The sequence below is a fragment of the Hypanus sabinus genome, chromosome 11 (assembly GCF_030144855.1).
Source record: "Hypanus sabinus isolate sHypSab1 chromosome 11, sHypSab1.hap1, whole genome shotgun sequence".
Lineage (NCBI taxonomy): Eukaryota > Metazoa > Chordata > Chondrichthyes > Myliobatiformes > Dasyatidae > Hypanus > Hypanus sabinus.
In genome coordinates, this window is record NC_082716.1 from 78,656,917 (window position 1) to 78,679,620 (window position 22,704).

General features: G+C 40.6%; 2 protein-coding genes across 4 annotated transcripts in view; one reads left to right on the plus strand and one right to left on the minus strand.

Annotated features, from left to right (window-relative positions):
* LOC132402153 (transmembrane emp24 domain-containing protein 5-like) overlaps window positions 1–14,002 on the minus strand; it is a 26,793-nt gene extending 12,791 nt beyond the window's left edge. Inside the window, exon 1 of one of the 2 annotated variants that reach the window (XM_059984818.1) lies at window positions 13,900–14,002. In XM_059984818.1, the coding sequence (XP_059840801.1) occupies window positions 13,900–13,980 (81 nt within the window). In that variant the 5' untranslated portion in view covers window positions 13,981–14,002. Of the gene's footprint in view, window positions 1–13,373; window positions 13,635–13,899 lie in introns of those variants that run through there. The other variant, XM_059984817.1, reaches the window with a different exon arrangement.
* Window positions 14,003–14,094: 92 nt separating this feature from the next.
* Window positions 14,095–22,704, plus strand: part of suco (SUN domain containing ossification factor) — a 141,928-nt gene continuing 133,318 nt past the window's right edge. For both annotated transcript variants that reach the window (XM_059984819.1, XM_059984820.1), the window contains exon 1: window positions 14,095–14,410. In XM_059984819.1, the coding sequence (XP_059840802.1) occupies window positions 14,358–14,410 (53 nt within the window). In that variant the 5' untranslated portion in view covers window positions 14,095–14,357. The remainder of the gene's footprint in view (window positions 14,411–22,704) is intronic.

Consider the following 22,704-nt stretch of genomic DNA (forward strand, 5'->3'; position numbering starts at 1 on the left):
GTAAAGGCAACAGCTTTCAGTATTGTTGTCTTATTGCTTCAAAGACCCAAGCTCTGGAGTGTGGATTTCCCTGCAAATACATGGATTTCTACTGGGTGCTCCGGTTCCAAAATCCTGAATAACAGCTGGTAAGTCAATTGGCTACTGTAAAGGCACCTCTCAACATGGGTAGAAGTACCCCATAGTAAAGGAAGAGACAAAAGAATCAGAAGGATGTAGTCATACGTGAGAAAACGTGTTGCAGGGCTACAGGAAAATAAGAGGAAAAAGAGGAAATAAGAGGAAAAATAGGACTGATGAGATTTTTTGGTGGATCAGGCACAGACCATGCATTGATCTATCTGCATTGCAATAAGTTGCATCTGTTAAAGTGAGCACATGAATACTGTACAACATCTAGAGATTGCAGACTTAAAAAAGTTCTTCCCCTCACTTGTACAAATACAAGCCTTTCTTTCCATTAGATGAGTACTCCAACAGAAAGATAAACTAACTCAAAGTACACTACACGAACTTTTTAACAAGGCACAGCAGGTTCTTTTGTGCAAAGTCAACTAGATTCAGTTAAAATTGGGTTGAAACCCTGCCCACCAACAGTACTCTGCACCATCCCATATCACAGCCCAAGAGATCAGCAGAGGAAATTTAAAAGCGCAGTGAGTGCGTGGCCTAAGATTAGTATCTTTGACTTTGTATACTTAATCAAAGTGCACTCAGTTAGCCACTCCCACATGGGAGGAGTTCACATACTGTACAAGCAGGATTATCAATAAAGTTCAGTTGAGTATCCTGCATGCTGGTGTCCTGGTGTGCTCTGCACTATCCCACAATATTGAACAACATGGTGTCAGAAGTGGCATCAAGATCAAGTGACATCCCCAACAAGAAAGAACTTACAGTAAGACTGTTCTCGTTCTCATATATCTATGAAAAATATCCAGAGACTTATCAACTTAAACTGCCTATGCTAGTTTGCTAACCGCATCCACCATGAGGCCGAGCTGAGAAAGGGCCAGGGTTGCTAGGCAACAACTTCAAGCTACATCCAAAAGTGGATGCATTGTAATAATTTGTGGGTCAATAGCCCGGGGAAGTGCACAGCGACACAGACTCAGCTGATTCGTCAAACTCTCAAGGAGAAAAAAAAGAAAGATTTTTGTAGTCCAAATAAAGAAAATAATAAAACAATAAAACAGGAAAATGGAGTAAATACCTGCAGTACCTACATCTAATAAAGCCCCTGCCTCCACCCAGGACATTTGATTCCTCTAAACCACAGGACTCAGAGATGGCTCAGGTGCTTTGAGAGATTTAGGGTTGCAAGCAATCTCGCTCAGGCTTCAGAAGAGCATTAAGCAAACACAATGATATATGCACGGGTGATAAAGCAGATGACATCATGGGTGGACAGGGACTGGCAGGTGCTCAGAAAAAGGAGTACAAAGCAGCACAGGGCAAATTCAAAGCATATTTCACAGGAAAGCAAAATGTGCTTCGAGAGGGCAAAGTTCAACTCCAGAAAGCAGGAGCCAGATGAAAGTGCAAATGACTTATCACAGCATTATATGCCCTATCAAATGACTGTGCATATGGAAATCTGAGAGATGAGCTCAATAGAGACAGGATTGTTGTTGGGCTACTGTACACCAAATTGTCAGAGACATCATTTGCAGGCAAATCTCACACCAGAGACAGGTTTTACTATAGTCAGGCAGAGTGGGAATGTTCATCAGCAACCGGCAGAACTCAGGCACAAAAACAATGCTGAGGTAGGGCTAGAAAGCTGTACAAAAAAGGGTACAAACAAGATGCAGTCAAAGACTACAGGAAGAGATGACAGTAGAGAGCTCAAACAAAACACGCAAGTGAAACAAAGAACAGATAAAATGTCCAACTGCAGATGTGGTAAGTCTTCATTCTACACATCAAAGAGCTCTGAAAAGCACAAGACGTGAAATGCAACCAATGATAAAAGCCACTGTCACTCAAAAACTGTTCATGAAGAACATGATTCAGATGAAGAGAGCGCTCTTCTTGGGGCTCTAGATTCAAATAGATAAGGCTGGTGTACTACGGTTCAGTAACATTCAAAATGGACTTGGGGCAGATGTCACAGCTATCCCCCGGTGAAGAAAACAGACATTACACTAAACCCAGCAAAGAAAATGCTCAGGCAACACACACAAAATGCTGGTGGAATGCAGCAGGCTAGGCAGCATCTATAGGGAGAAGCGCTGTCGACATTTCAGGCTGAGACCCTTTCCCAGGACTAACACGCTCATGTGGCCAGGGAGACATAATCTCAGCGTGAAAGGAATGCTTACTACTTCCATCCATAACAAAAGAGGATGTCCATGTTGTTCAGAATCTCTTCTCACCACTACTGAGACTGCATGCCATAAACTAAACCTCATTGTAAGGTTGGATGTGCTAAATGATGTTCAGTGACAGAAGTACCCAGAGTGTTCACAAGACTGGGGGGTACTGTAAGAAGAGTACCATATCCAACTGAGGTCAGGAGTGATTCCCTACTCTCTGACCACGGCGAGGAGTATACCAGTCCCATTGATGAACAAAGCCAAAGATAAACTTGACAGAATGGGGAAGAGGTATAATCCAAGTAGCTGTAAGGATCACTGGACTTAAAAAAGGATATCACTGGATAAGCTGTCTCCTAAGATAGAGCAAGAGAAAGGGAAGTGTCAGAAATGCACAGGTAAATTTGAGGGCAGGGTGGAAGTTGGGAGGCAAAGTTGATAAAGTCGAAGAGCTTGGTATGGGTGCAGGAAGCAGAACCAATTCAGTCATCCACATAGCGATGGAAGAGTTGGGGAGTGATACCAATGTAGGCTTGGGAGCATTGACTGTTTCACGTGGCCGACAAAAAGCCAGTTATAGACGGGACCTATGCAAGTGCCCATGGCTACACCTTTTCCTTTGTTTTTCTTCCTCTCCTCCCTACACCTTCTTACTCTTGACTTCTCATCTCTTTTTCCCTTGTCCTGATGAAGCGTCTCGGCCCAAAATGCCAACTGCTTACTCTTTTCATAGATGTGGCCTGGCCTGCTGAGTTCCTCCTGCATTTTGCGTCAATTTATATTTGTATCAAGGATGAATAGCAAAGGAACAGGAAAGCATCCAACCCCTCTATGCTTGTTCCACCATTTAATACAGTGGATCCGTGAACAAACTCCACGTGTCCCTCTTTTCTATATTGACAAATATAGCTATGGCTAACTAAATATATTAATTTCACATGTGAAGCTAATCTAGAATAAATGGTTATTTTTGAGTTTTCCCAAATTTCATCAACCACTATTTTGAAAGGTTTCCCAGCTTCAGTATTATTTTTCAATTATATCTTCATTTCTAGATTTTCCAATAAATGAAAAGTTTCTCTCCATCTTCCCTGCTAGTTTCAATTAAGATCTTTAGAAATAAACCTTAGTCTTCTAAATTTGAGCTCCAGTTTGTACAAACTTTTCTTGAAACCTGACCTCCCCAAGACCAGGTATCATTACAGTAAATCAGTGCTGCTAAGCTGTGGTGCATAGATCTGCTCAAACTGTCCAAGTGTAATCTATCTTGGGCTTCATACAGTGCATCGGCAGAACAATTTTAAATATTAAGGCCAGCATTTCATTACGTTTCTTTTGGTTTCCACCTGGTGCTCCAGTTTTCTTCCACATACCAAGAGATGCATGGGTTAAGTTGTGGGCATTTTATTTTGGCTATGGAAGCACAGCGACAACTGTGGGCTGCCGTCAACACATCTTGGACTGTGTTAGTCATTGATGCAAATGACACAATTCACTGTATGTTTCACTGTACATAGAAGATAGAATATTACAGCACAATACAGGCCCTTCGGCCCATGTCATGCTGACCTTTTAACCTACTCTAAGATCAATCTAACTCTTGCCTCCTAAATAGCCCGTCATTTTCCTGAAATCCTTGTGCCTCTCTAAGAGTTCTTTAAATGCCCCTAATGTATCTGCCTCTACCAGCACCCAACAGGGCATTCCGCACACCACCACTCTGTAAAGACCTTACCTCTGACATCCCCCCTACACTTTCCTCCAATCACCTCAAAATTATGCCCCTTGTATTAGCTATTTACGTTCTGAAAAAATTGTCTCTGGCTAGTCTATTCTTATCATCTTGTACACATCTATCAAGTTACTCTCATCCTACTTCACTCCAAAGAGAAAAGTCCTAGTATGACAAATAAAGCTAAAGCTTATTTTTAAAGATAGAAAATCTTCAAACATTTAAGATATTCAAAGATTTAAAGATGCTTTCTGTTCTATTCTGTTTTGGTCCAAAGTTAATGACCATACTTACTCACATTCAAATCTGTTTTCCACAAACACTATCCATGACCTCACCTTATTAATATCTCAGTCATTTAATGTTGTTAATCGAAACCTGTATATAAAGCTGCTTTATCTCTGCCTCGTTGGAGAATGTGTAATTGTTTGGATTTTATCCCCTTATCCAGGTCATTTCTAAATATAAGAGCTCACAGTTTTGAGAGAAGTGCATTAATGTGCATTTTAATCGGTATCGGTAACCACACAGAAGACAAGTTAGAATAAGAGGGTCCTTTTCAGGCAGGCAGGATACTAATGCTGTGACCTTGTGAGTCTCAAACAAAGGGACAGTTATTTAAAACAGATGCATAAGAATGTGTTCCCCTAAATGTACAGAGTTTCTACAACTCTCCATTTTGTATGGAGAGCTGGCAAGAAGAGGAGCTGAAGCCCAAGTCAAATCAGCCCTGACCACAGAGAACAGCAGGGCACACTTGAGAGGTTTGGTCTGTTCTCATTTTTTTTGTATTGTTGAATTCTGGCAAAATCAACAGATTTGGATACCAAACACCAATAAATGTGCCACCTCTTACTGCTAAATTTTAAGCGGTTGATAAAACACTTACATTCAAACCTCTATAAATATGAGTAAAAAGAAGCAAGGCAAATTAAATCGCATGTGAGCACAAACAAAGAAAGGCTTGGCTGAAGAAACAATTTTGCAAATCAACATACAAGATACTGGAGGAACTCAGGTCAGGTAGCATCTATGGAGATGAACAAACAGTTGCCATTCATCAGGACTGGAAAGGAAGGGGGAAGATGCCAGAATAAAAAGACTGTGATGGGGGGGGGGGGAGGGGAAGGAGGACAAGCTAGAAAGTGATAGGTGAAGCCAGGTGCACGGGGAAGGGGGTATGAAGTAAGAAGCTGGGATGTGATAGATGGAAAAGGCAAATAGCTGGAGAAGGCATCTGATAGGAAGACCTATCACCTCCCAGATTTTTACTTTATTCTCCCATTCCCCACCCATCACCTTCTAATGTCCTCCTTTCCCACCCCCACCTATTTTTGCATCTTCCCCTTTCCTCTCCAACCTGATGAAGTGTCTCAGCCTGAAATATCAGCTGCCTGACCTGCTGAGTTCCTCCAGCATTTTTTGTATATTGCTCTGGGTTTCCAGCATCTGTAAGAACTTGTCTAAAATTCTAAAAATCACTCAGGATTGAAACACACCCTGCTTTAGCAGCGCAAAATGAAGAGTACTGTCAAAAAGAAAGAAGCACAGACCCAACCAATATTACTGTTACTCAGTCCCAAATGTTTAAGAGAGCAGACAGAAATATATCAATATACACGACAAATCAGTGTTTAAGTTATCTTTGGTAAGTTCTGAGATGGTGTACTGTATTAGTAGTCAAATAGAACTTCGACACATCATTTTTTAAATCCACCTGCCAGGTGGATACAGTTTGTTAAATTTTGTGGCCACAACATATTGCCAACTAAATATCAGAGTTCAATGCGGGAAAACCTTTGAACTACTGGGCCAGCAATATCTACTTTGAACTTGCAATGGGTGATTAGGTCATAATGATCCATTAAATTATGAAGTATAATTCTACCATTCACAAGTTCAGGCTGGATCTTACCACAGGGGTAATCATTTTTGCTTCCTGTCTCTACTCCATGGTTTTTTTGTCCACCTGAAGACTCCTTATTAAAGAGTTCACATTGAAGGGATTGCAATGTATACCAGGCATGGAACCATTGTTCTTTAATTTGATGCTTCTTAACAACAACATTATTTCTGTGTTTATTGGTTGTTGTTTTCCAAAAGGCATCCTTAATAGCATTTGGAGCTAATTTAGAGCATACGACACTTGAAGCACTCCTTTGGATTTATTGCTAATCCTATTTTTAAGAAAATGTTTTGCTCTCTTACTTTAAGGGCCCTGCTTCTTCATCATCATTATGTGGCTGCATACTTTGGAGATTTATAAATTATCTTTGGAGGTTTCCCTTCATCAACCGGCACATTTTCCAGAAACATACACTTTCAGAGATTCACAGTATGCTCATTTTGAGTTTATTTTATAAGGCCCAGATATAGATGTGTGACTGCAATTGTGGCTGAGGTATAAGGATATAAAATTGAGTAATTCATCTTATTATATCGGAACAAAAGGTTACAGATGAGTAACATACATGCATGCATGACTGGGTACTGACAGAAATATTCGAATGAAACTGATAAAATTTTGCATGCCAAGGAGCAATGAGTTTGTGTGAGAATGAGGCTTGTTAGTTGGAAGTCAATGAGAACAGAGAAATCAGGATGCGACTCTTATTTCTTATGCTATTTTACTGACCCAAGGCATAATTAGATTTATTTCAAAATAATAAAGTAATAATGAGAGCTCTCCAATGAAAATGGTAAAATGAAAGTGTTACAGACAAGAAAATTTTGGAACTCTTAAATAAAAACAGAAAATTATGGAAACACTCAGGTCATACTGTAACTGCAATGCACCCACACGGAACACAAGGTGCTTCTGTTGTGCCTTGTTGGAACAATGCAGGAAACTACAGGTAGGGATGAAAAGCAGAACAAGTGACAGGCAATAGAAGCTTAACATCATACTTGCAGACTGTACAAAAAAAATGGCCCGCAAAGCAGTTATCCTATCTGTATTTGTTTTCTCCAATGGAGAGACCATATCAAAGTTCAAAGTACATATACGTCACCATGTAAAAAACCTGAGATTTGTTTTATTGTGGGCATACTCGATAAATCCTAAAATCTTAATAGGATCAAAGTCCACACCCAACAGAGCGAACAATCTGTGTGTAAAAGTCAACAATACAAAAGATAAAAATAATAAATAAATAACCAATAAATATCAAGAACTCAAGATGAAGAATAACACATGAAATGGATTGGAATAACTAAGGTTGGGAGGACTAATAAGAGCATGACATGCATAATGAATGGTAATGACCCAGGAAGTACTGGGGAACATATGTTGGTGTAGCATTCTACAGATTTCTGGAGGCAGCAGCACAGGTACACAAGGGTACAGAAATCAGAAATAGGTTTATTATTAGCAGCATGTGTCGCGAAATGTGCTAACTTAGTAGCAGCAGTACAATGTAATATGTGAATATAGGAAAAAAATCAAAATGTAGTAAATCGATTACAGTATATGTATATTGAATAGATTAAAACTAGTGCAAAAACAGAAATAATATAGATTTTAAAAAAAGGGGAAGTAGTAATGGGTTCTACCATTTAGATTCTACCAACAATATGGCAGAGGAAAAGAAGGTGTTCCTGAATCTCTGAGTGTGTGCCTTCAGGCTTCTGTACCTCCTTCCTGACAATAACAATAAGAGGGCATGTCCTGGGTGCTGGGGGCCCTTGATAATGGACGTCGTCTTTCTGAGGCACCACTCCTTGAAAATGTCTTGGGTACTACAGAGGCTAGTACCCAAGATGGAGCTGACTAATTTTACCACTTTCTGTAGCTTCTTTCATCCTGGGCAGTAGCTTCGCCCCCACCCCACACCGGCCCCACCCTCCCCATACCAGACAGTGATGCAGCCTGTCAGAATGCTCTCTTCGGTTCATCTATAGAAGCTTGAGTGTTTTGGTTGACAAAACAAATCTCTTCATGGTCCTAATGAAATATAGCCATAGTCTTGCCTTCTTTTTGCTGCATCGAATGTTGGGACCAGGTTAGATCCTCAGAGATCTTGACACCCAGGAACTTGAAATTGCTCACCCGCTCCACTTCCGACTTCTCTTACAAGGATTAGTTTATGATCCCTCGTCTTCCCATTCCTGAAGTCACAATCAGCTCTTTGGTCTTACTGACGCTGAGTGCATGGTTGTTGCTATGATGCCACTTAACTAACTGGTATATCTCGCCCCTGTACACCCTAATCTCCACCTAAGATTCTACCAACAATGGCTGTATCATCAGGAAATCACTACACAGTCATGGGTATAGACAGAGTAGAGCAGTGGGCTAAGCACACATCCAAGGTGCACTGCCAGCGTTGACCGTCAACACGGAGCAGATATTATTACCAATCTGCATACATTGTGGTCTTCTGGTTAGGAAGTCGAAGATGCAATTGCAAAGGGGGGTACAGAGCCCCAGGTTCTGTAGTCTATCGATCATGACTGTGGGAATGATGGGATTAAATGTCAATGAACAGCATCCTGACATGGGTGTTTGTATTGTCCAGGCGATCCAAGGCCGTGTGAAGAGCCACTGAGACAGCACAAAAGATACTTGTCCTTATTAACCAGTATATAAAACACAAGAGCATCAAAGTTACCTTGGAACAAAACAAGTTAGGCAAAGGCTAGAGTTTCATTTACAATTCTGATTATCATACTATATTAAAAAAAAAAGTGACTGCCTCATACAGGATACATAAGAAATTCACCAGGATGTCAGCTGTTCAGCCATGTAGAAAAACTGGACAGGTTGGTTTTTGTTTTCTTTGGAATGGGTGGGAAACATTCTGATGTACACAAAATTATGATTGAGTAGATGGCAAAAACCTTTTCCTTGACAAGTCTGACTATGACCAAAGGGCAGAGGTTGAAGATCAAGGGCAAGAGATTTAGGTAGCTTTGACCTACCTACTGCTTGTTATGCACTGGCTTTTAGGATGGCAATAAAGGTCCTCCATCATTGTGTGTGTAGCTGGGATTTCACTACTGTCGGTCATGTCAGTTCTGGGTGGAGAATCAGGAATACCATCGCACTCAGATGTAGAAGGGTTTTCTATTGCTGTTTCTGTAAGTTTTGTTTTACCAGATAGGGTTGTTAGCCCTGAGCGGAATCCCTGAACCTGGAGGACTGATGGAACACTTAGTCTGGCCTCTACCCTTTTGACCTGACACTACCAAAAGCTAAAGCACAAGGCCCTGACTCCAGCCAACATAACTCCCCGTGTCATCGAAGCACGCAAGCTTCCAAACCTTATAGCAAGGACAAGGTCCTTTCATACGCCAGAGGGCTTTTGGGTAAGATTTTTCTTTCCACTTAGAAGGTGGCTGCAATTGGTGAGTGTGTGGAATGGGTTGCCAGCAGCAGTGGTGGAGGCGGATACAATAGGGCCTTTTAAGAGACTCCTGGATAGGTACAGGGAGCTTAGAAAAATAGAGAGCTACGGGTAACCCTAGGTAGTTCTAAGGTAAGGACATGTTCGACACAGCTTTGTGGGCCGAAGGGCCTGTATTGTGCTGTAGGTTTTCTATGTTACTATTTGAGAGCATATGCTCAATTGGCAATAATCTCAAAAATTTTCTCATGTACCATGGTAATTTTGCACAAATATCATTGATTAATGAATTAGTAACTATAATTATGACTTTTAAGGAAGAACGATATATCATGTAGCTTATTTATGTGTATTCACTGTTTTACTATTAATAAAAGTAGACATTTAAACAAATAAAGTATTTTAGAAAATATGTTCAAAAAGTTTGAATATCTTTTAAAAAGTCATTTGAACAATAAATATTGATGGAAGTGATAAATTAGTATTTACCCTCATTATCACTGAACATCTGGTGCTCACTCACACACAATACAAGAAGAAACACAAACAGGGCGAAGTGGATGGGGATTTTGGGGTCTGTGAGTTTTATTTCTTTCTTCACATGCAGGGGGTGTGGGAGGTTGATGTATGGCCTTTCTGTACTTTGGAGAAGACGTATCAGAGTTGTATCGTACATGCATACTTGGGACAATAAAATGAACTTTTGATCATTTGGACCTTTGAATCTTTTCAATGCCAAATGGCTCAACTATTTGCTATACTGATACTGATGTGTACACCAGGTCTGTGAGGATTTCAAAACATTATCCAACATATGTTCTCAAGATTATCTAGCTGATGCCAAGCTGACATGACAGCTCGTGAAGACTCACTGCTCTTGAGTTGTAAGCAAATCATTCACTACTTCATTTAGAAGTAAAGATAGCCATTATCTATAAAGTTCAAGCGCAATTGTCATTCAAGCAGACACAGGAATATAGCTAAATGAAACAACGTTCTTTTGGATCCAAGACGCAAAACACAGAACCAACAGTACATATATCACATAATTATAATAGCAGATAATATTGCTACACAGCAAAATAATATTAATTTGGCGGAATCCGAGAGCCATGGCTTGCTAATTGATGGTGCATGGATGAATTCCTAGAGCCATGTTTCTGCAGGAACAACCTGCAGCAGCTCCTCATATCGCTCAGTGCAGCTGCAAACAAAGGCAGTCCAGTTCGTCTCCCACTGAGCGAACACTGAAGAGCAGGACAGTGGGGGGGGGGAGGGGGGAGAGAGACAGCTTGAAACCCAGCAAAGAATCCACAGCACACAGCCAGTTCTGGCGTCTCCTTTCTCGGCGGCTGAAACCGCCGACCCCAAGGCACAAATGAGGCCTGGTGTGTACCACAACCTTGCAAACAAACCAGTGAATTTTAACTGCCACATTAAGACAATTACAAAATTACCCTACCATCTTAAAAATTAGCAAGAGCTAAAGGATTTATGTCTCGGCAAGATTGAAAAAAAACTTGTCCAGGCATTTATTTTTAGTAGGCTTGACTACTGTCATGGTGCTTTCACAGGTCTCTATAAAAATATCCCTCAGACAGCTGCAGCTCATTCAGAACGCTGCTGCTAGAGTCCTCACTAAGAATAAGAAAGTAGAGCACATCACCTCAGTTCTTGGATCGCTACACAGGCTTCCTGTCCATTGGAGATTTGTCTTTTAACACATTATTACTGGTTTATAAAGCACTGAATGGTCTAGGGCCAAAATACGTCTTCAAGCTCCATTGCATTATGTGCCTTTCCGAGCTCTCAGGTCGTCTGGGGTGGGCTTGCTTACCACCCTGGGGTCAAAACTAAATATGGCGAAGCAGTGTTTAGTTACTATTCTCCACATATCTGGAATAACCTTCCAGAGGATCAGAAGTCTGCCTCAACTTTATGCCCTTGTTAAATCAAGGGTTAAAACTTCTCTTTTTGCTTCAGCTTTTAATCAGAATCTCCTGCACTGTAACTTTTATTCCTCTTTAAATCTATTTAGCATATCTACTTTTTCCATGATTTTATTCTCTTTTGTATGTCTGAAATTTGATGTTTGATTTTTAATCTTGTTCTATGTAAAGCACTTTGAACTGCCCGTTTGAAAAATGCTATACAAATAAAATTGCCTTGCAGTATTCCACATTACCAATATCCAACAGGGTCTTCTGATCAACAAAAACGTGCAAAACAGTCCTTTTACAATGGATGGGGTATAAAGAATCAAGGGGTGGCACTGTATGCCAACATTTTGTGCTCCACATGGCAACCTGCCTCGTGGTCACCACTCCAGGCAATGGCAGTGTGCTAGCAAATGTCAGTATAGTGCTACTTCATTGACCAATAGACCTAGTTGGATTTTGATTAATTTGCTGCTTTTCACCTGCAATTGCACAGGACTGAGCTGTGACGGGGGACTCTTTGACAAAGATGGAAGATTAGACCAGGGAGTAATGAAGGGAACAGTCTCTCCGGAAACACAAGACACTGCAGATGATACTGGAATCTGGAGCACAAACTGCCCGAAGATACAGCAGGTCAAGCAACATCCATGGAGACAAAGGGATGGTCCTTTTGGAATGCAAAGAGGAGGGGAAGCTATGTCTGCAGAAATATCGCAGAAATTGCCAAGGATGATCTAATGAATGTGGAGGTTGGAGGAGCAAAGTAACATAAATACAGATTCTGACAAAGAAGGCAAGGGCTTGTGATGGATACACATTGAGATGGCTAGGGATCATGTAAAGGTTGGAGTAGGGCGGAAACTGGTCATGAAATTAATGAGATTTTCAAGTTCTGCACATGTGCTTGTGAAACACTAATGTAGTCTTGAAAAAGTTTCATTTTACAGGGTCGGATAAATTTTGTGTTTGCAACAGTATGAGCTACTAATACCCAAACAGTTACTTTTCTAAACTGCTTGTTCAGTATTTGTGTATATTGCATTTACAACAATGTTCTGGAGGAACTTAGCAAGTTAGGAAGCATTTATGAATGGGAATAAAGAGTCAATGTTTTGGGCCAAGACTCACCTCCATCGGCCCAAAATGTCCACTGTTTATTCTCGTCCATAGATGCTGCCTGACCTGCTGGGTTCCTCCAGCACATTGTGTGTATTGCTCTAGATCTCCAGCATCTGCAGTACTTCTTGCGTTTGTTATAAGGTGCAGGTTCTTATTCCCATTCTGATATGTCTATCCATGGCCTCCTCGACTGTCAAGATGAATCCACACTCAGGTTGGAGGCACACCACCTTATATACCAGCTGGGTAGCCTCCAAACTGACGGCATGAACACTGGCTTCTCTAACTTCCGTTAATGCCCCTCCTCCCCTTCTTACCCCATCCCTGACGTATTTAGTTGTTTGTTTTTCACTCCCTCTCTGTTCTCCATCTCCCTCTGGTGCTCCCCCCCCCCCTTTCTCCTGAGGCCTCCCGTCCCATGATCCTTTCCCTTCTCCAGCTCTGTATCACTTTCGCCAATCACCTTTCCAGCTCTTAGCTTCATCCCACCCCCTCCGGTCTTCTATCATTTCACATTCCCCTCCCCCAACTACTTTCAAATCTTAGTATCTTTCCTTTCAGTGAGTCCTGACGAAGGATCTCGGCCTGAAACGTCGACAGTGCTTCTCCCTATAGATGCTGCCTGGCCTGCTGTGTTCCACCAGTATTTTGTGTGTGTTACTTGTATTTCCAGCATCTGCAGATTTCCTCGTGTTTGCAGGTTCTTACTGATAGTTAAGGAACAAGAGAAATATACTAATACCCACACAGACAGTACGAGCATAACAGGAATATTCTTAAACAAGTATCTTGTACTTAGAATCCCAAATACTTTGCATTTTTACTCACTTTCATAATAGAGCCATCAATTTAAAGAAAACACCACTAAGTGGATGTATGCAGAAATAACACTAAGTACAGAAACGCGCCTGTTGCCAACCTGATATTCAATCTCCAGGGTGGCATCTTTCTTCATAGTTTGGTAGAAACACTCCTTCTGCCCCGCCGGCAGAGTGAAAGTGAAATCGCTATCAAAGGACTGAGAGAAACCGAACACGACTCTCGCCAAGCCGCAAAACACAAACGGCAGCCACAACGCCGCACCCATCGTTGCCCGCGGGAGGCGAAGAAGGCAAAGGAAAGGGTGGAATGAGGAGCCCAGGCAGCGGCCCGGGATGAGGAGTGAAGATGGGGGCACAAACTCGCTCACCGGAACGCACGCGCTCCGGGACCCGTCGCTCCTGCCGGCTGGGCCAATCACAATCGCCAATTCGGCAGCGCTACCCCGTACGTCATTAACCGGCCGCGAGTCCTTCCATCATTCCCGACGTAGTCGGTCGTTAAATATCGTGTCTTGGTTATACGGGGAAGCAACTCCGCCCTAAAAAAAACACCGCCATCCATCTCAATTAACTTCACGTCAAGTGGAGTGGAGTGCTCAGAACGTCCGTCACTGGGACATTTACCCTTTCACCACGTGCCTCATGTCGCGTCGGTAACGCGTCTCTCGACATTACAACTACAACTCCCATAGTGCATTCCGGCATGACGCGGGTGAGCGCTGTCGTCGACGCAACAACAGAGTGGGCGGTTCCTCTCCTGCTCGTTGCGTCAGGCGGGAGGAAATTTTTTCACACGCGCTCCCTTAGAGGAGGAGGGGCGGGAAGAGGTGAGATGGGCGGGAGCAGGGGCAGCGAGGCGGCGTGGCCGAGTTTTTAAATACTAATGAGGTTCCAACTCGACAGCGCGAGTCGGTGGACGGGGCTCCCATGTGCAATGCGCGGCGTCGCGGCCTGTTGGTTCCCGGCGTCAGTGGCGGTGGCGGGCTGCTGAGCCTCCATGGAGCCCGGTGACCGAGCGAAGGACGATTAAAGAGAGCGTCGGGTGGAGGAAAGGCTACGAGGATGTCAATTACTGTGAAAAGATGAACCAGCGGCACGTTTTGTTTGTATGTTTGATTATCTCAGTGTTATACTGGTAAGTGACGCTGGGGTGGTCTGCCATCCCCTTCAACAATATTACCCCCCCCCCCCACCATTTCCATCCCTCACCCCAGACTTGTGTCCCTCACCCAAAGGCTTGGATTCCAACTAGGCCTGGTCTTCAGCTAGGCGCTGTTTCGCTTTCAACAGTTTCTGGCTGAAAATGGGACGGACAGAAGCTCCTGACAAGTTTGAAGTTTCATAATGTAACTGGGGGATTTCTTTCGGGGAAAAAACCTGAGAATCCTGCCTTTATATTGATGGCAAATATGAGGCCATTATTATGGCATGGTGTGTTTGCTTTCTTCATCTGTCTCTGCCAATCTGCGGTCGCTTTTACGTGCTGTCCGAACGATTCTGAACGTTTTGTGCCCTTATGACGCCTCTTGTAGTTTTTCATTCCTCGTCTTCTCGTTAACTGACATCCGCATTTAAGTGTCATTTGTATTGCTATAGCTTAAAATCGCAGTATTTTAAAATGTTTTTCTAATTCTATTTTATTTTTCATTTCGAGTCTGAATCAAACCTCATAATTTGGAATTGGTTCTCAAAGTTCTTATGGTGCTACTGTAAAGTTGACCATTGCTTTTGAAGAGTTGCGTGATGGTATGTTGTGAACACCATATGGCTCTACATGTGATGTCCGTAGCTGCAATTATATCATCAGTACATGTGGATGGATGCCTGGTGGTGAAAGGAGTAAACGGATTGCATGCTTTCCTTGAGCAAGAAATCATTTAGACATTAGATCCTTGACTAGTATCAACATTGCCAACTGCATTCAAGGTCACCTCCTATCTTAACTTTCCTACCTCTGGCTCTTAGGTGACATGATCATCTGCAGTCTCAGCTAATTTGTTGTCCATACAAAACACGTGATTCATTTGCCCATATCAAACACCTGTTCTCTATCTTTTTCTCTTAAAAAGCTGTTTAGTTTCCCAGTCTTGTTGAATTTTCGAAAACATTGTGACACTTGAATTATTTAAGTTCACTGGCTTAATATTAACAAATTATATGTGGCTTTAAATAACCATCTAAATCCAGCATATTTTGCAAAATATTGTTTCTAGTTTCTGGCTCCTGTAAGAGAGGAAAGAGTCCAAGTGGGCACAAACTAATGTATTGGATAATCATGTTCAAGGTCTGGCTATTAACTTTCTACCTCAATTTACATATAATGCATGATCTCAAGTAAGCTTTTAATTGCCCTACTTTTTAATTTTGATTTCAAAGTTACATTGAAAAATGTTTTGATTTGCCTAAATATTAATTTTTCTCAAAACTTAAAATGTGTTCACCAGCCTGCGAGTTACATTGTAAAGAAGTGGGAACAGATTGTACTGGTGCTTGGAGAACAATATTAATATCTGAACATTTGTCCTCGCTATATTTTTATTTTCTAACAATTAACTATTTTGGTTCATAATAAAAAAGTGAGGCAATTAATACTTGCAATTATGCACAAATGAGAAAAATAACTATAAAAATGGGTGAGATGAATGTGCATATCCATAAATTGTTGACTGAGTTGCAGTATTCCACATTTGCCTTCTGAAAGCTGTCTGCTGGCTGTCTTAAAATGCACTGAATGGCTGAAATTGCTATATTTGGTTGATGAATGCAAGCTAAGTTCCTGCATTTGTTTTTTTAATCAATTTAACTTCATGGCCATTAAGGATTATTTACCACTAATTGCCCTCCCAGACCTATAAATTAACTATATTTCTTGTTTATTTAAATTTTCTTATTTGTCTTTTTCTCCTTTAGTTTGCTTCTCTTTTTGTTCTCTCCTTCTGGAAATGATTTGAAATTGAACTGACCCACTCAAATTTGCACACATCAGTGCACTGTTAATTTCACAATTCTTTGATCTGATTAACTAAGACAAGCCATGTTGCTTATCTTGTTAACTTGAAGGCACTTGTCCCTCACCAGAAACAGAGGAAAACAAGCCTAAGAAAAAATGTGCAGTAAGAAGCAGAATTTTAATTTTGACATGAAATTGCATTTGATGCACAATATTAAGATAACTGCAAAGGGATTCAGAAGATTAAGATGGATGCATTTCAGGGCAAATAATTTGAAATTAAAATTTAATTAACTACCAGTAGATGAGATCCCTTTGGGAGGATAACAGAAAATTTCAGGAATGTCTAAAGAATGATATAGCTACTAGAGTTGCTGCCAAGACCAGTGGTTCCAGTTCAATCCTGATCACCAATGTTACCTTTGTGGTGTTTGTACGTTCTCCCTTTAACTGCATGGGTTTCCTTTCACTTTCCAAAATCATATGCATTGTTGGGTTAATTGGCCGCTGAAAGATGCCTGCAGCACATGCGTGAGTGCTAGAATCTAGATGGGGAGTGTGTGAGGTGTGGGTGGTTGATGAGGACAAGAGAATAAAATGAATGATTGTAAATGGGTGCTTGATGGTCATGTGGATGAAAGGACCTGCTGTGTGACTCAGACTTTACAACTAAGATGTGCAAAGTTCCTGAGATTTGCAGCACCAAGATGAAAGAGATGTTTTCAATAGGTTATGTTATGGCAAGAGAATAATAAAACAAATGGGCAAAGAATGGTATAAAATATTACTTGATTTTTAAAAAAGTAAGCTACAACACTGTATCCAACTACAATTTTCAGAATTTTTCAGTGGAAGCTCCTGTAGCTTATCAAAATTTGTAATGATTACAAGTGTTCATTTTCTAGAAGGATAAGAGGTGTACACTTTAAACTTATGTGAAATTGTATTTAGCCAAGAGATTTAGTATTTTGATTCAATCGGAAGAATTCATTTGTGTACCATGTGTTTTCTGCCAGCTAATCAGTTACAATATGTCAAAGCTGTTGATTATTTTGGGTTTTGATAATAAAACAGTTCTACTTTCTGGTGAACTTGGTCATCTTCCATGAGCTACGTGGCATTTACTGAGTCCCTTGCTGTTTAATGATTTGTAGAATTTCATTGCCTACAATGATTGGTAGTGAAACATCTTGAATGTGTAGAGTTAAGGACATCAAGGATTAACATTACCAATTCACCATTTTGTTTGTTCCTCCTTCACTAACTTGGATGTATTATAATCATGACCTCACTTGTTCTTCAGGCACTCTGTTCACTGTCTCCCCTCCCCCTCATCTCATGGCCATACCACCACATGTCCTGCCCACCCTTTAGACAATGTCAGCTTCAGCAAGGTCTTTGACAAGATATGATATGGTGGCCAACTTTGGAAGGTTAGATCATATGAGATTGAGGGGAATAGCTAATTGGATTCATGATTTGCTTGTTGGCAGTAAGCAGAGTGACAGTGGAGGGTTGTTTCCTGGAATGGAGGCCACTCACTAGTGATGTGGCATGGAAATCAGTGCTTGGACTTCTACTGTTCATTATTTATATAATGACATGGATGAGAATGTACAAGGCATAGTTAGTAAGTTTTCACATGACACTAAAGTAAATGGTATTGTAGATGGTGAAGAAGGTTATCACAAAATACAAGGGGATCGGCTAGGTGAGTGGGCCATAGACTGGCAAATGGTTCTCAATTTGGATAAGTGCAAAATGTTACATTTTGGTAAGTCAACCAGGATAGGACTTGTACAACAAATGGTGACATGCTGGGGAGTATTGTGGAGCATCAGGGTCAAGGAATAAAGGTGCATGGTTTCCAGAAAGCAGCATTGCAGGTGATGTGTCTGTAGTTACACTGTGGAGAGCATTCTGACGGGCTGCATCACTGTCTGTTACGGAGGGGCTACTGCACATGACTGAAAGAAGCTGCAGGAGGTTGTAAATCTAGTCAGCTCCATCTTAGGCACTAGCCTACAAACTAACCAGGACATCTTTAGGAAGTCGTGTCTCAGAAGGGCAGAAGTCCATTATCAAGGACTTACTATTATTATTATTATCATTATTACATTATTACTTATTACATTATCAGCACCCAGGGCATGCCCTTTTCTCACTGTTACCATCAGGTTGGAGATACAGAAGCCTGAAGGCACACACTTAGTGATTCAGGAACATCTTATTCCCCTCTGCCATTTGATTCCTAAATGGATATCGAAGCTTTGGACACTACCTCACTTTTTCAATATACAGTATTTTTGTTTCTGCACATTTAAAAAAAATCTTTTCAATACATGTAATTGATTTAGTTGTTTTTATTTTTTTCTCTGCTAGATTATGTATTGCATTGAACTGCTGCAGCTAAGTTCACAAATTTCACATCACGTGCTGGTGGTAATAAACCTGATTCTGATGTGGTGAAGCAATCATACCCCTCCCTAACAGGCAACAAATATCTAACCTGTTCATTATTGGTTATAATTCTGCTCTACTTCACTGAATTAAAGTCCAAATATGTTCCTTTCCTTTCGAACATGGGTATGATTTTTTTGGCCTGGCTTGCTAGCTGATTGACTACTATCCTTGAGTCCGTTACTAGGCATGGAGAACAAAAATGGTTCCTGTTGGCTTGTGTCAGTTTTGATGCACAGACAGCATTACATAATTTGTTCTCTGTACAAGTGCTGTTTCCAGCTTTTTGTATGGGGTTTTGCAGTTTTTCTCCTAAGTCTCTACATCTGATTTTTTTTTTAGTTGTTGATTGCAGTTAATCTTAAGACATGAAGTCAAACTTATCAACTTCCTTGAGGATTCTGTTTGTCTTTTAAATTTATTTTTTTTTGCTTTTAATCTGTTTAAATGCAACTTGTCCTGTGATTGAGGAGCAGAAATAGTCAATGTAACTTCACGTCCTTCCTGCTCAAGCCATCCAGTCTGTTCCACAAGTGCATTTTTTGTTCAGAGCCTTGTAATATGTTGCTTCTCAATTTAGTTCATTGCTAGAATGGCGATGTATAACCAGAATCTAGCTCATTTATTGATTTTTGATGTTTTAGAGCTCATTAGAGATCATGACTTCAGTGGCACAGGGTATCAAGGTGCTAAATTGAGTTGAACCAGTACTTCCTATTGTCCCAACCAAAGTGCCTTTCATCTCACTTGCCTTCTGCACCTTTAAGTCCAGTGGAATGGTACGAATAAAGATGGATTGTGAGTGGAGTAAAAACAAATTTCCTGTCATAGCCGGCAAAGTGGCTGGTGAGGCTCTGCCAGTTGCTAAGGCTATAAATATTTTAAGTGTCAAGTTCTAAAGTGTACAATTAAAAACATTGAAGCAAATTTAAACAAATAACTTGGCTTCGTACTCCTTTGTCTCTGAATCCATTTAGCTTAGTAAAATCAATGTCATTTGGTAGCGCAAGATTTCAGAATTCATTATTTATCCCATCCCATTTTTGGTACAAACTTGATGCAACCACAGCAAGACACTAGGGTCTGCTCCTGGGTGCAGCAAAAGATCAAGGACAAAGTTCAGTTTACTGTTGAATGCATAAATGCAGGTATGCAGAGTTGCAATAAAAAACTTACTTGCTGCAATAAATTTTATTATATAAGCATTCACAAAAATATTATACACTGTTACAAGAATAACTTTAAAAAGTGCATTTTTGTACAAAGTAGTCATGTTGCTAAATGTTGCTGGTTATTTTGTCAGTTGTGCAACCAATTGCCATTCAATAGGTCCCAAATTTTGTGCTTGAAAGCATGCTTGGGATAAAGCTTTTCATGATTTCCAGAAGATTCTGTTGGAACTGGCTGCAAAACGTCCAGTTCTTAGAACGCATGGCACAGGAGGAGGCCAATTGGCCATCATATCCCTGTTGCAGCTATAGGTCCTTCTCCACCCCTCCCCATTGCGTTTCAAATGATATAATTTTCTGGTTTCTGAATGGAGGGATCTTAAATTGTTGAATTTGCTGCTTTATAAAATGACAATCTTGAAGTTATTTTGATCTAATATGGTAATTATAAATGATTAAATGGTTATTGCTTTTCAGTACAAATAACATGCATGCTTCCAAAATAAACAATAAGGTTTCAATATAACACTTTCTTTTGAAAGGTTTCAAACTAAACCAGCAAGGTTTTAACAGCATTCTTACTGGAAAATTTGTCATTTTTTGTGGTGAAAGTAATGCACAATCATAAATTTATTTGGTAATAAAGCCCAACAGAACAAATATTTATGCCTGTAATAGTGTAAATAGTTTTTAACTACGGAAAGCACTTTAAATGCTCAAATTACCCAGCAGTATACGGTTTGCACAACTGTTTACTAAATTGCAGTCTTGGGTACTTGCCTTATAGTTCATCTTAAAGAACATTACAGCACATGAACAGGCCCCTATGCACACTACATGCCTGTTCCTGTGCCTGTAAATACCTCCTGAATGCTACTATTATATCTGCTTCCGCTACTTTCCATAGCAGTGCTCCAAGCACCTACCAGTCTGTGTGCAGTTTTGCAGTTTTCCTTTGTTTCCTGCAATCATCTTAAATCTAGTATTTGTATTTCTCCTGGATCTAAAGATTCTTTATATGGCCTCTCATAATGTTAGATACTTTTGGGTTGCCATCTCAGCTTCTCCAGAAAAAAGCATTCCAGGTTTGATCATCATCCCCTTAAAACAAATACTTTCCAATCTAAGCAACATCTTGGTGTGCCTTCTTTTGAAACCTTTCCAAAGTCTCTCCATCTTTCCTGTAATGCAGCAACCAGAACTGCATACAATGCTCTAAAGCCGGTGTAATGTGGCTTGTTAACTTGGGGCCCCAACTGATGAAGGCAAGTATGCAATGCAGCTTTATTACCATATCTATTTATACCCCAAGATTCCTCTGTGCATCAGTGCTCCTTAAGGTGCTGTCAATTACTGTACTTTCCACTTGCATATGAACTCTCAAAGTGCAACATTGGTCTATATTCTGCTGAGTCTTTTGACAACCTTCCTTACTGTCCAAGAGTCTGTTAATTTTTGTCATCTGTAAACTTGCTAATCAGCCCAGCTTCATTTTTGTCCACTGCTGGTCACAGATCTCCAGTCAGCATTACATCCCTCACCATAGTTTTTTTTAATAGCCAAGCCATTCTTGAGTCCTATTTACCAAGTCGCCATAGAGATGGGTTGGTGAACTGCAGCTGTTGGGGTGCCAGTTGGAGGGTCCTGAGTTATTTATAGTCAATGTAGTAAGTAGTATGGGGGGGGGGGTGGAATCAGGTGTATTGAAACTAAAGATGGGTCGGAAAATAAGGAGTACAATCTGCAAAGGGTGGAAATAGATTGAATGGGCAAAACAATGGTAGATGGCATAAGATAGAAAGATAGTTATTAATTTTGGTGGAATAGAAAAATCGGAATATTATCAATGTTGCTATTCAGAGGGATTATGATATCCTCTTGAAGAAATGCAAAGTTAGTATATAATTTTTTGGCAGGTAAAGGCGTCTTCATTGACGTGGGATTTATTGTGTGAAAGGAGGGTTTTTCTACTTTGTAACTTTTGTGTGTAACTTTTGAGAAGCAGAGGATTATGTACCATTTTGGTCTCATGACTTAAGGATATACTTTTTGTAGAGGGTACAAGTTAAGTTCATGGGATTGATTATAAATATCAAGAAGTTATGCCCAAAGGTAAAGATGATTGTATTATATCCCAGACTTTGAGGGGTAATTTCATTGTAGTTTGTAAGATTGTTCAGTGTCCTGTGAATGTTTTCACCAGGTATCATCTGGAGATTAACAGATGCCTATTTACTAAACAATAACCCCCAATTAAATGATCCAGAGAATTCGGTGAACTAGATTTTCAGAAGTATAGTGTGGCCGAGGTGGCCATCGGTGAGGGTGGATGCTGTGGCCGAGGCCTGATAGCTGAAGACCAACCCATGGTCGTCTTCATTACTCCATGATGATTAAAGTGTTAAGCAAGATTAAAATCATTGAGGACATGCGTGAAAAATGAACAGGCTTTCAGCGATGCCTTCCTGCATGGGTTGGTTTCTCACTGTTGTAGTTACTACTGTCAGGTGGAAGGTCCAGGAGTCTAGGATCCTACAGCGTCAGGTTCAGGAGCAGTTGTTGCCCTGCAGCCATCAGGCTCTTGGATGGGCTTCACTTGCGTCAGCACTGAACAAGCTCCACAGCCTGTGGATTCTGCAGTTCATTTTCCAAGTGAATTTGTTTACAGTTTTTTGTAATTTGCCTAATTTGTCCTCTTCTGCAAATTGGATATGTGGCTGTCTTTGTATTTTTGGGGGGAGAATTTGATGCTGTTTTGTTTTGTGAGTGCTTGCAAGATGAATCTCAAGGTTGCATATCACATACTTTGATAATAAATTTGAACTTTTGTTTTTAGACATTATTTGTTGC